The sequence below is a fragment of the Buteo buteo genome, chromosome 12 (genome assembly GCF_964188355.1).
Source record: "Buteo buteo chromosome 12, bButBut1.hap1.1, whole genome shotgun sequence".
Taxonomy (NCBI): domain Eukaryota; kingdom Metazoa; phylum Chordata; class Aves; order Accipitriformes; family Accipitridae; genus Buteo; species Buteo buteo.
In genome coordinates this window covers 20,565,193-20,578,915 of record NC_134182.1, presented here as the reverse complement: position 1 = coordinate 20,578,915, position 13,723 = coordinate 20,565,193, and the positions used below count along the sequence as shown (strand labels likewise).

Below are 13,723 nucleotides of genomic sequence, written 5' to 3'. Positions count from 1 at the left end.
AATCATAGGGTGTTAAGAATTACACTAAGCACTACTCAACACAATGAAAGCCCGGCTCACATTGCAGTGAATTCTGAGATTCTAAACACAAATCCTCATGTGAATCAAAAATATGATTTGTTGATTACAAACAAGGCAGTTAATTGATTACTCTATGAACACTGTGAAGAAACAAAAAAATTCATTAACATGAACCTTTCACTGAACTGCTAACAAGAAAGAAAAAATATATTCCGGTCACTATCTGCTTTATATTACTAGCCAACTGGCTGCTCCTAGAACAAGAAAATAGGTTGTGAAAACTTTCATCACAGCGCTGAGTCTGCCCCAAGAAGGTAATAACCATTTACCATTTTGTAGCTATCTGCCGGATCTGTGTGAAATTCATGACATCTATTCTGTGTTACAACACCTGAGAGAGATTTTATGAAAGATGCTGTGAGAGATTACAGCATTTTTTTATTGTTGTCCACAGACCCCTGGCTAAACTGAGCCATGGAAATCATGCCTGAAGTGAGTTGGACATCAGTAGAAAAAAACCTTAACAGAATCAGGGTGAAAGTAAGTTATATTTCCTCATGGAAAGAAGGAAATAAGTTAAAATGGAAAGAGTTGTAACCAAACAGAAAAATAAGATGTAGTATCCTGCAAAGCAAAGTAAATCACATTTTTAACAGAGGACAAACTGCAGATGCTGACAAGGTTGTTTGTTAAGAAAATAAAATCTGCAGAAACTCAGCTGTTTTTCTGTGTTTTCAGTTCACATTTCCAAAAATGAAAATGTAACATGTAAAAAATAGATTCCAAAACTGCAGTCATAATGGCACAATGATTAGATATTTATCCAAAACAAACACCCATAGGAACTATGTTTTTTCAGCATTAGGTTGCAAAACAATTGGGCCAAGAAAATAAGGAGAAAGAATCTGAAGACTGTGTCAGCCATGCCGAATGGCTTCAGCTTTAACAGCTACTGCTATTTTTGGTGGACACATAAACATACCTCCTTTATTACAAAACTGCTTTGAAACTGACCTGGAGATCAGAAACAGACTGGGGCTTTTAGGCAGTGGGCCACAATGAATAACATCCCAGCTGGGAAATTACATCTGGGGGACTGTTTGTCCCCATGGCCTGTTTTGTCTTCTGTTTTTCTCACAGATGGCTGCAGGTTTTGCAGAGCTAATGTGCTTTGTTATGTTAGTCATAAATGGCATCCCTCAGCAGTAAACATCAGAGTTACATATCCACGATTAAGTATGGTAGAAATACTACTTGTGTTCCTTTTTCTGACACAACTGTTGTGTCCTGAGACCAAGATTGACTCACTGCTAAGTGGCAGAGGACATCTGCAACACACAGGCAGCTTCCCAGGAGAGAGGAAATCAGTGGAGACTAAGTGAATCAAGACTTTATTTTTATATATATCCCAGTGCTGGAACAGAAGTGGTGAAGAAGCAGGCAGGCAACCTCTTTTTTCAGAGAGCTTCCAGTCTACACTGATGTGTACTTGCCAAATCTCCTACTTCTCATGGTAAACTACTGTACCAGCTTGTTCTAGATCGCTGATTTGGCTGTTCATCTGGAATTTCTCAGGTACTGAGCAGGTCAGCTAGGGTAGCAGCTGCCAGGCAGTCAGAAATCCTGGACACATAAATCATTGTGCACGCAGAATGCATGCAAAGCGACACTGAGCAGGCTTTGTAGAAGTCATGTGGGCACACGTGGTATGTTTGACACCTACAGAATGTGCTGGATGGGTTGCACAGCATGTGCTGCATGAGTGCCCAGTTGTACATACTCAGCATATCCTAAGCATGTTAGATTCAATGCACTGCTCAGATTTCTGTCTGGGAAGTAAATCTGGGACCCTTGGTTTTTTTAATGCTAAGCATTGATGCATATGTTGATGCTTGGTTCTCAGGGAGCTTTCCACATCAAGAATGGACTCTGGTCAAAGAACAAGATAAATAGCAAATAGTAAATTTTCTTGCTGTTCTTGCAAGTTACGTCTCTCATGACACAAAACTCAGTGTAATGTTTAAGGGCAGTACACAACACTTCCATAGGGTGAAACACTTGCTTGTGAAATAAGAAAAAGCACTTGAAAGACCACGTCATACCTGTTGTATCATTCCTGAAGACCAGGAATAAGAAAAGATTTAAAGGTAACACCTTTTAAATAGAGGACAGTCCTCAAGTGACTGGCTGAGTGCACAACCATGTATTGCTCTCAACATCAAAAGAAAGCTGAGCATCCTCAGTGATATAAAGCTTGGTGAAATTGTGAAAGCAGTTCAAGGAGGTAGCTTTGGAGACCTCAAAGGTGGACTATATTGCAGTATATTTCACAGTATAAGTGATATTATTTGTCTGTTCAAAACAATTACTACTATATCTAATGCTTGTTGCCCTTTATCAACTAAAACAACAACAAAGCCAAACGTGGAAATTTCTTTTCAATTTCTTTCAGAATTTTCTTTTCAATCCTTACACAAGTAGAACTCAAACTGACCTCAGCTAGAGTTTTTCTTTAGTGAGGATTTCAAGATTTCAAGTTCCATGGACTTCGAAGGTCTCTACTGAGAACAATTCATACTAAGCTGTCTGAAGAATGAAATGCTGTGGAATGATATTGTTGAGTTATCTGTTCATTAAATCTGCATACTGAATTCATTTATTTATGATTTTTTTGCATCTCATTTGAACCAGAATTGCCTGTGGAATGTAACCTTTCTTCTTGGAGTTTCTCAATCCCCTTTTAAAACCAGTCTTGCCATTTTTCTTCTGTACTAGTAATTTCCAGTAAAATTCACCGAGCACATATATCTGATGTAAGTCTGCATAAGTACCTGTTACTTTCTGAAATTAAGCTAGAACAGTGAATTATACTAATCAGCAGCTATGAAGTCTCAATGTTTATTTCCATAAGAGAATAAGTATGTCAGAACATAACACTGAAGAATGGAATGCATTTCTAAGCAGAGTAATTTCTCCCTTATTATAGCGCTTACTTCATTCATGGCTGAAACAATGTCCAGTAAGCTAATGTCTCTGACTCAGAACATTTATACGAATATAAAATCAATATATAATACTACCCATAGTATTGAGCTTTAAGAAAGCAACACATTGATTTTGATGATTTTTTCTTTTCATATAGCAAATCATCACAGCATTTTCATTTCATTTAGGTTCCCTGTAAAGCATGGAATTTTTCTTCAACAGAAAAATTCTATCCTTCCTAGGTAGATATACTTCTTCAGCAAAAGTTTTAAAAATGCTTTTTGCTCATGCATGACTTCCCTCAATTCTTTCAGTCCATATAATCATGGCCTAAAATATGCATAACATTCCTAATATCATCCTTGGGATTCTAGTTCTTAACTAACTGATTCTCCTTTTTCAAAGTAATTTATTGCTTGCATGTGAAGCTAAAACAATGTAGATAGATATACAACATAGCCAACAGAGTGTTCTCAGACCACCTCTGCCTGAGAAACAATACTTCATCTTATTTCATTTCTTATCCATGCAAAAAGTTGCTATCAGTTCCCTTCATAAAGTTGTGCAGGTATAAAGAAAAACCTGGCATGAAATATTCTTACTTTAGAGTTTAAAAGTAGGTCTACTTGGCTTATCTCCATGGGGAGGTAGACTGACCATAACAAAATAATTTTTTATGTATATGTATGTAGAGTCTTGCACATAGAGAAAAAGTTGATTATAAATTCAGTTTTTACCTTATTTAGGTTCTGATTAGGTTTAACATCTACTTTGCATTCACAGAAATAACAGTGCGAGGTATGAGGCAGTGAATCAGAATCAATATTATCCTTGAGCACTGCAATGTCTTGTCCTCACTCTCCTCCAGTCCCCATCATTTCAACATAGCACTCCATTAACGCACATAAGGAAAATTTTTTGAAGAATTTGCAAGCAAATTAAATGAAGACTCTTCAATAATCTTGCTTTGCAATACTAGGACATGCCTTCACTAAAGATTATAATTGGCTTTGGTATCCTATGATTCTGTGTACTAAAATCAAAGCTTGAAATGAGGCAGAGCAGTGCAACATCTCAGCATTCCTGTGGGTATAGCTGCATCATCAACATCATGTGCACATAATCTACCCACCTACCCTTTTTCATTCTGAGACTGCCTATTTCCTCACACAGTTATTACTCCCACATGAGTTTGCCTTTCCTCACCCAGCTTCAATCATAATGTTAACTGATTTCTGGACAGAGTAAAAACAATAGCTGCTTCCCGTTGGGCATTAAATACCATTTACTATGCTTTTTTTTCCTTTAGGAAAAAACTAAATCTAATAGTGGTATAAATACCCCCAAGTAGGTAGACATTTATAGGGATAAACTGGAAATCTTTACTAATCTTAAATGCATGTAACATGCAGCACATTCTTGTATATAGGCAACTTTTTCAGTCATTAAATACTGAATGAATATATCAATTTAATTTACACTGAAAACAGTATTTTTAATTCCCCCAAGTCTAACTTGCTGTGTGATCAATGTAGTAGCAGTTGGGCCTTTTTGCTGTTATTTAATGCTTTGCAGTTTGTTCAGATGTAGACTTCTCCTTACTGCCAGAATCCTTTCACACAGGATGCTATCAGTAATGGTGTAAAACCACCTTGTTGATAAGAGCATCCTAGAAATAAAGCTCCTGCTAATCCTGATAAGGAAAGAAGTTTTTACTTCAGAGGTTTTGTCATTGTTTCTTACCATCCAGCTCTATTTTAACTGGCAATAAATTAAATAATTAATTTTCTCTAACTTGAGAATGGTTTGCCTGTGATGGTAATTGGTAAGTGATCTCCCCATCTTTATCTCAACCCACGAGCTTTTTCTTCTTACTTTTCCCCATGTTCTGCTGAGGAAGGGGGGTGAGAGAGTGGCTGCATAGGTGCCTGGCAGCCAGCTGAGGTTGCCCCATTAAAATATGCTAGGCACAATGACTCAATTTTTTGCAAGAAGAAATTCTATACCTTTACTATTCTGAAATCAAATCCTTGGCTTCAGCGTCAAATTTTCTCCACCAAGTCTTTTTCAATAATACCAAAAGGATCTTGTTAGAGACCCTAACTCTTTGGAAATGATGCAATACAAAAACACTTGCAGTAGCACAGTGTGTTTTTTCACAAGAAAATAAATCTTTTTTTTTTTAGCCAGTGGAATACACATTTTTAAAGTTCTTAATGTTGGACTAGAAAGGCAAAAATGTACTTGTATGTCAGTGCTGGCCCATTTTCCATTTCTCCTATGCTGTTACAGATTTTTCATTAGTTCCCTGACCTCTCAGTTATTTCTTTTGAGTTTTACTCATGTTGGTTTTCTGTATTTATTTTTTGAAGTCTAGTCCTTGAGTACATTCTCCAGTCATATGTAAACAAATCTGAATAGTTCACTCAAACCAATCCAGACATGTCTGCATGTTCAAAATCCATACTTCATTTCTCTGCCTTTTGATGGTATGTTTATGCAGTATATTGACTTTCAAAAAGAAGTGCCCCTCAATGCTTGTACCAAAGCCCTCTGCTCCTTTATTTGCAGGTTTGTGTGATAATGCAGTAAACAGTCTAGGAGGTCATTGTGAAAAGTAAGCATAACGAAAAATCTAAGACAAACATATTATTTTCCATAAAAATAATTTAAAAATCTCTGCATTCTCTGCAGTGTTATTAAACATAAAAGGAGATAGAATCCAGGAATATGTGGTATAGTAGCAAAAAGGCATACTAGCCACAATGTCTCACTTCTGATATTGCAGTTACTTTACACTTAAACTCCAGCTTATATCTAGACATTGTTTTCCTTAATCTTTTTATGCAAGCAATAACAGCAGCGAAAGCCTGCCATGAAAATCTTGCTGCAAATTTCTTTTTCTAGCCCTAACTTCCTGATGATTTTGAAATGCAAGTGTAATTGAGAATTGGTTGGAGTATTTTGTGTACTTTTCACTGCAAAACACTAATATTTCCAAAGTCAGAATGAAAGGGTATTTATAACATAAGTTACAGCCAACTGCTGTCACTATCTCAAAATATAATCAAACTGCATGAAATGGCCTCTATGGACTCTGTGGTGCATAGTTTTATACTATTAAGTGTAGCTTAGAAATAACAGAAACTGATATTGTTGGGATCTGTTTTTGATTGTGCACAACAAGCCAGCCAGGAATGCTTAAGGAAACTGAAACAACAATGAAAGTAAATTAAATATCTAGTTGCAGGCCGCAGATGACTTTTATATCTCCTACCACATTTTCAGTAAAAATTTGGCAGGTTAGTAACCTTACTTAGCATCTTTAATGGTCTTCTGAGTGTGTATGCTATGATGAGACAGACTTAACTGAAAAATTGTTTCAGGCTGCTAAACTACATAAACTAGCATAATTGTACTGACTAAACTGAATAAGCCCGAAAGAGTCATACTGGATGCAAAGGTTTAATAATTTTTAGAGGTGCTAATAGGTAGGTTTACTAACAACTATGATCAAAGAAGGCTGGACAGGAGAAATGGGTAGATGAATACAATATAGTATTTATATTAACCAGAGTGCTAATTTTCACATGCTGCATAAAGTTATACAGAAAGAGTTGAAGGAAGGACTGCACAATATGATCACTCTCAAGCCTCAGACTTCAGTGTTTAAAAACAACCCACAAAGTAGTGTACCTCTGCATAATCTGCATGGATCAGTGTATGGATAGCTATAAAAGGATACAACATGGATGGAATCTCTTGTTTGTACAGTAGGATTACAGTATGAACTAAATGAAAAGACTATTTTTCCATTTTACTACCATTAAAAAAATTGGAGAGTAATGAAATTAATTTTTAATTTGAAAACACTTTAGTTGTAACTGCACTTTATATACCAAAACAAAACCAAAATGTGTAATTTTGTGCAATTTTTCTTAGAACTATGGAGACATTTCTAGTTTGATTCTTAAAAGAGCTTTTCAATATTCATGTGGACTACAAGCTATCACAACTTCTTGTAGGAAGCATATAAGCATTGTCAAATTCAGTGCAATACTACTGATTTGTTATACAGCTGCTTGTTTTGTTCAAGGGATCAGTTTGTTTTTTTAGGTTACATATACATATGAATATGTGCTCTGATTTTTGTATCATTCATCTTCCCCAAATATACCTCACTGTTTCATTTCTAACACTGAAGAACTTTTAACCAAAACCAAATTTTAAAACAGATGCTTTTAACTGCAGCAAAATCCATACTCTACTGCACTACAGCTATCAGAAGTTTTGCCTAACTTACTGGGGAAAAACCCACAGCGATTCATTCCAAACCCAGGATTCCTTTCAGATTTTGCTGGCATCCATGGAAACAGAGTCTTGAGAGGCTACATCTACACTGCTTTGTTACATTATTTCTGAGAGCTGCCACAGCAGACTCCTGTAAATCTCAAGGGATTTATAGACCACACAAGTCTTATCCCAACATTACACTACAAGTGGTATCTTCGGGACTGGCATGTGTCCCACCACTTCTTGTACTGTCTCCCACACCCTTCAAACTCCCCCTAAGACATTTGCAACACATATAAGGTGTATATAAGGTGGCTGCTAGGCTCCTGTCTTCAAGCAGCACAGTTGCAGCCCCAGGCACTGAGAAAGGTGTGCTTGTGTGTGGCTGCTTATTGCTGGTCTTCACTATGCCTGCTCCAAAATGGATTTCAACTTCAGCAAGAGAAAGAAGTTTGACACTCAGTGGTGACTTTGGATCTACCTCATTTAGGCCAAGAAATCTTTTGGGCTTATCACGGATGAGTAAAACTAGGAGATAGAAGTAAATCAGAACAACGTAGACTTCAAGATGGCAGCAGAGAAAAAGAGGTTGTATCCTGATGTGATGGCTCATGTTGATACCTGTGCACACCACTGGCCAAAAGCTGCAGGTATTATTCACCTTGGAGATGCTTCCTGTTACTTGGCATTGTCCTCCACAGTAGGTTTATCCTTCTTTTCCAAGTTTACTGGAAAGAAAAGCCTACTTGGCTGGATTTAAGTGAGCTTATATGGACACTGGAGAGACCCATAGTTGCAAGGTGGATATTGAAATTCTACTTGCATGGGCCAATCTGTGGATATCCATGCACAAGTTCTGTACTGACATTTATGTTCTGGCCAGTCTAAAGGAGAAAAATGAGCATACTGAGAGAAAGCAAGTTGATTCAAGTGTCATGTCTTATAGAAATAACCCAGTGTTCAGAACACTGCTGCAGCAGGGCTCAGCACCTGATGTCCATGGTTCTGGTTCCCTTCCAAACATCCTTTGTGCTGTGGTTTGAAAACAGAGCGCCAACATGGCTGAGGCTTTCTGCAGAGCTGACATAACTTTAAATATACTGCATAATATCTCTGAGGGAATTGTGGTGTACCCAAAGGTGATTGGGAGGGGAATCTGGCAGCAGCTACCATTCATGACCACAGAGAATATAATCAAGGCTATGGTGAAAGTACGGAGCAATTGTCATGAGTGCCGTGAGATTTTTGTCCTTTCCCAGAAGCCAACTGCTGTTATAAGACAAGAAGTGATGATAATGACTTCATTGTCCATGTCTGTGCTGGTGCCACCCAAAGAGGAAGGAGACAGAAACTGAGAGCATGGTCTACGCCACTGGACCTGGATGCCAGATTACCTTTAAATCTAGCCCCTCACAGCCTGTATCTGGAAGCTTGAAGAGACTGGGTTCACCTGAATGTGTGCATACAGGAGGACATGGATGTGATCTCTAAGGACTTCAGGGATGTGAGAGACTGAAAGATTTAATGTCTCAAACACTGTGGTGTGGCAAGTTCTGCATAACAACAAACCCTGCATAACAACAAATCGCAGGTGAGAAGCCGATCAGCATGAATCAGCACAGGACACCAGCAACAGGACGCTGAGGGCGTGCAGGAGGATGCGCAGCTCCATGTTGTGATATGCTAAGCAGGGCAGCTCACAATGTATGGCCAAAGATCAAACAATTGTCATGCCTGCAGGGAAGGAGAAGTTACTCCCCAAATGACCCCCAAGCCCACTGACCCATTTCCTGAAGGTTCTGAAAGCACAAACCGTGCATGACACCTAATTAGCCAATGAGTTCAAGTCCCCTCCCAAAGGAGGGGCAAGGAGATTATAGAAGGACACAAACTGAAGCCCCACACTCAAGCCCTCCCAAATTGGACCTCTAGACTGGCTGGACCAATGCTGGATGCAGGGCTGGTGAAATCTTTCTCTTCTTTTCCTCTTTTTCTCTCAGTCTCTTTCTTTCTCTCTCCTTTTTTATAATCCCTGCACCTCATCCCTTTAGAGAAAACCATTGACCAAGTCTGGGACTAGGAGTGGATCTAGCTGCCCCTAGGCTCTTCTGTGAGAAGGAGTCTAGAAAGCAAGGGGGTCCACTCTGAAACTTGTGACTCAACGGGAGGGGTCTCCTTATAGTCTTCTCTGAATTGACATATATGTTTAGCACGTGTTACATGGTTTACTGACGTAGTTCCATGCCAATTCCTGTTGTGAGAGACCACACTACCTACTGTTACACCTCCCAAGTTCAGGCTGCTTCTGCCATAAATAAAACGTTCAACTGATCATTTGGTATCGTTTCACCTTAATTTAGCCCAAGGCAATTCCGAACTCACCACAACCCCTCCCTGGTCTGTCCAGCACAGGTCATGACAAGGGATAGAGCTCAAAACTGTGTTTCACATCTGACAGCCTGGCTAGCCAATTTTTAGGAAAGAAGCTACAGGCTTGGAATCAACAGAACTCAGAAAACAACTAGGAACATATCAAAGGCTGTTAGGAGGATCAGCTAAGACCCAGCTTGGGGTTGAATGTATCTATAGGTGATTTTTGGCTTTGAAGAATCTGAAACTGGAAACCAAGCATATCCTGTTGGTGCCCTAAAGCAAAAAAATGACAAAAATCCCCACCAGGCTGAGGCACTCCTCTGAATTGCTCTAATTAATCTGTACAAAGGAAGTGCAGAGGGGTAATTCAACAATGAAATCTTTTAGCAGAAGCTATATAAATTTATAGATAAATACAATCCTTAATCCATAGATATCACAATTATGTTTTTGGATCCTTTTATCCCAAAATAAAATTCAGAAAACCCAATGTTAATACCTTAACTTCTCCTTGTGATAAATTTCAAACATCTTGTGAAGTAAAGAAGGGAGCTGTTTTTCACATTAAGGTATTTGAAATGATCAAAACTGGTACATATAATTATCACTGCTATCATCAGCTAACAATTCACCTTATTGGAAATCTTAGTAATGCATTAACTCTTTTCTTTCAGAAACTAGAATCTCTTCCCATATCCTCTGAATGCTGTGATTTCATCAGCTAAAAGTTAAAATGAAGTTAAAATGTACTCACTTATTTTAATTCTCACTTCATTTAATTTTTCTCCAAGGCATTTAGCTTCAGCAAACCTGTCAACGCAAGCATAATTATACAGAATTATTCTAAAGAACAACTAGTTAGACTAGTTGTTCACAATAAAATAGAGGATTACTCAGGACTACTTTTTAGTTTGTAAGTAGAACCAGTTGGGAACAATTTTCCATCAGAAAATATTATCTAGTCTAAACCAAACCATTTCTGAAAGAAACTATGCAACAAATACATTTACTAGACAGACAAAACAAATTTATTTGACTTTTTAAGTTTTAAAAATTAGGTTATTCCAATTCTAATGATTGGATTCTCTTAAATATTCATACTACAACACAATATTAATTTTAATATGCTATATTACTTGCAAAGTTTTAACATACAGCTATATAAAAGAAAAAAAAACAAGCAGAGTCAAAACAAAACATTTCAAAGTATTAGAACTTCTGCTCACCAGAATTTTTCAAATTTCAGCTTGTAATTTGCATATTGCTGACAATCACTGTTTGTGCTGTGTGAAAATGTACATCCCAGTCACTAAGGAACCTCTCAAACAGAAATATAAGAAAGTGTGACAAAACTAAATTATTCTGTTCTTCTACAGATAGTTCTTATGTGAATGCAGACTTTTAGATGATATTCAGCTACTGCTCAAATACCAATACAAGCCAAAGCTAGCCACATGAAGATATGCAAATAGCAAGCAAGAAGCAGGCTGAGAAGGATGGAAACAAATCAATGAATCAGGCTTTGGAAACTCCCTTTTTGTAGTATGCAAACAGCTTGACCTCAAATCAAAACTGGAATTGAGATTTTTTTCAATGTGAAAATCCCACTACATATGTTTCTAAATTATTCACTGACAACTTCCTCATTATATTCAAATAATCAAATCTTCACATGGTATATAAAATATTCTAATGGTCAGAAGTTTCTTTTTTTAGCTGGCAGTTGTTCACTGTACAACTTGCTCCTTAGGAAATGTGTCATATCTAAGTATACCCTTAAAAATCAGCTGCTTACAGAGCCTTAGAAATTCATTTATATTTTCTACATTCCCTACAGTCTGCGAGAACTTGATGCCTTCTCCTTTTGTGCTTTTTTCTGCCAGTTTTCTAATCTTTTACAGCAGTTGCTGTCATAATTATTCTCTTACACTTATTTAACTCCATAATATACAAGACTGTTTAGGACAAATGGCATACATATCAGGCTTTCAAATGCCAAGTATATTCTGCTGTAAAAATAATGACAGTCAATTCAAGGCACAATCGCAAAGTCTGAAGAGTCTCTGAAAGAACTGAGGCTTCTTCAAGGAAATATCCATTGTAATAGTCTAAATATTAATACTTTAAAATGTAGAAGGATGATTTGCTGCATTGGGACATTTGTTGTAGGACATTAGGCTTGACATGAAATTCTGAATTGTTATTTGGATGTGTACAAGTTGAACCTTGCTGAATGTCAAGGCAGAACTGTAATACTTATTTATTAAGCAAGCCTTCAGCTGATCTGGAATAGTCTTAATCTAGCCAAAGTAACTAAGGAAATCCACAAACAGTATCTCTGTCTGTCGTGGTTTAACCCCAGCCAGCAACTAAGCACCAGACAGCCGCTCACTCACTCCCCCACATCCAGTGGGATGGGGGGATAAAATCAGGAAAAAGAAGTAAAACTAGTGTGTTGAGATAAGAACAGTTTAATAGAACAGAAAAGAAGAAATAATAATGATAATGATAACACTAATAAAATGACAACAGCAATAATGAAAGGATTGGAATGTACAAATGATGCCCAGGGCAATTGCTCACCACCCACCGACCAACACCCAGCTAGTCCCCGAGCGGCGATTCCCTGCCCCCACTTCCCAGTTCCTATACTAAATGGGACATCACATGGTATGTCCCAATACCCCATTGGCCACTTTGGGTCAGGTGCCCTGGCTGTGTCCTGTGCCAACTTCTTGTGCCCCTCCAGCTTTCTCGCTGGCTGGGCATGAGAAGCTGAAAAATCCTTGACTATAGTCAGTCTAAACACTACTGAGCAACAACTGAAAACGTCAGTGTTATCAACATTCTTCACATACTGAACTCAAAACATAGCACCGTACCAGCTACTAGGAAGACAGTTAACTCTATCCCAGCTGAAACCAGGACAGTATCCACCCCTTATTCTATACCATTGACGTCATGCTCAGTTCCCATACCTTTAGTTCCATCCTGGTCAATCATCATCACCTTTTCCATCCTTTTGAGACATATGAACAATGAAATATATATATATATATATGTATACACACACAGAGATATCATTCCTTTAGTTTATGGGTTATGTTCATTAAATGTTCGTTGAGTTCATTTAGTTCCCTACTCTGGGCTCCATCTGTCATACCAGTCTGTCTGGGCAAAAGGGATGGTGCAAAGTCCTCTCAGTCGGTAGAGCAGAATTGGGCTTCAGTACGGTGTGACGAGCAGGTGACATTGGACACAGCAGGAGGATGGTGTGCACCGTTGGATTGTTGCATGCTGGAGTCAGTTCTGGTTCCATCACTACTGTGCTTTGCTCAGTTTTATCACAGTTCTTTCTTGCTTGATCTAAGTAATTCTTACTATAGTACTATGGATATAGCATATAACAATTATAGTAATGATAACATACAGTAGCAGGGTTATATAGCAACTAATATCATACAGTTAATTCTGGCTATTTTCACCTAAAATCAAATCCCCTTGAGGCACACATTGGACTTCCCCATCTTTTCGCATCACCCACCAAGTGCGCCCAGGCCCTTGAGCAAAAGCAATCGCACGAATGGGTTTACCTTTGCCTGAGGCAGGAGTAACCCAGACTGTCTTCCCTATCATGTTTTTTATGTGCACTACAGGGACTTTATCCCTTTCTACAGTATGTAAAAATTCTGATTGGGCAGGGCCAGTCCGATTGGCAGATCCTCTGGTGTTGACTAACCAGGTGGCTTTTGCTAAATGTGTATCCCAATGTTTGAAGGTTCCATCCCCCATTGCTCTCAATGTAGTCTTTAACAGTCCATTGTATCACTCAATTTTCCCAGAGGCTGGTGCATGATAGGGGATATGATACACCCACTCAATGCCATGCTCTTTGGCCCAGGTGTCTGTGAGGTTGTTTCGGAAATGAGTCCCGTTGTCTGACTCAATTCTTTCTGGGGTGCCATGTTGCCACAAGACCTGCTTCTCAAGGCCCAGGATAGCGTTCCGGGCAGTGGCATGGGGTACAGAATATGTTTCCAGCCATCTGGTG

General features: G+C 38.3%; 1 protein-coding gene and 1 pseudogene across 1 annotated transcript in view; one reads left to right on the top strand and one right to left on the bottom strand.

The window, feature by feature from the left end:
• The window catches only part of KIF6 (kinesin family member 6), a 202,269-nt gene that overhangs the window by 48,024 nt on the left and 140,522 nt on the right, over window positions 1-13,723 (bottom strand). Inside the window, exon 15 of the mRNA XM_075042931.1 lies at window positions 10,427-10,482. Coding sequence (XP_074899032.1) covers window positions 10,427-10,482 — 56 coding nt within the window. The remainder of the gene's footprint in view (window positions 1-10,426; window positions 10,483-13,723) is intronic.
• LOC142037671 (adenylosuccinate lyase pseudogene) lies at window positions 7,868-8,734 on the top strand (annotated as a pseudogene).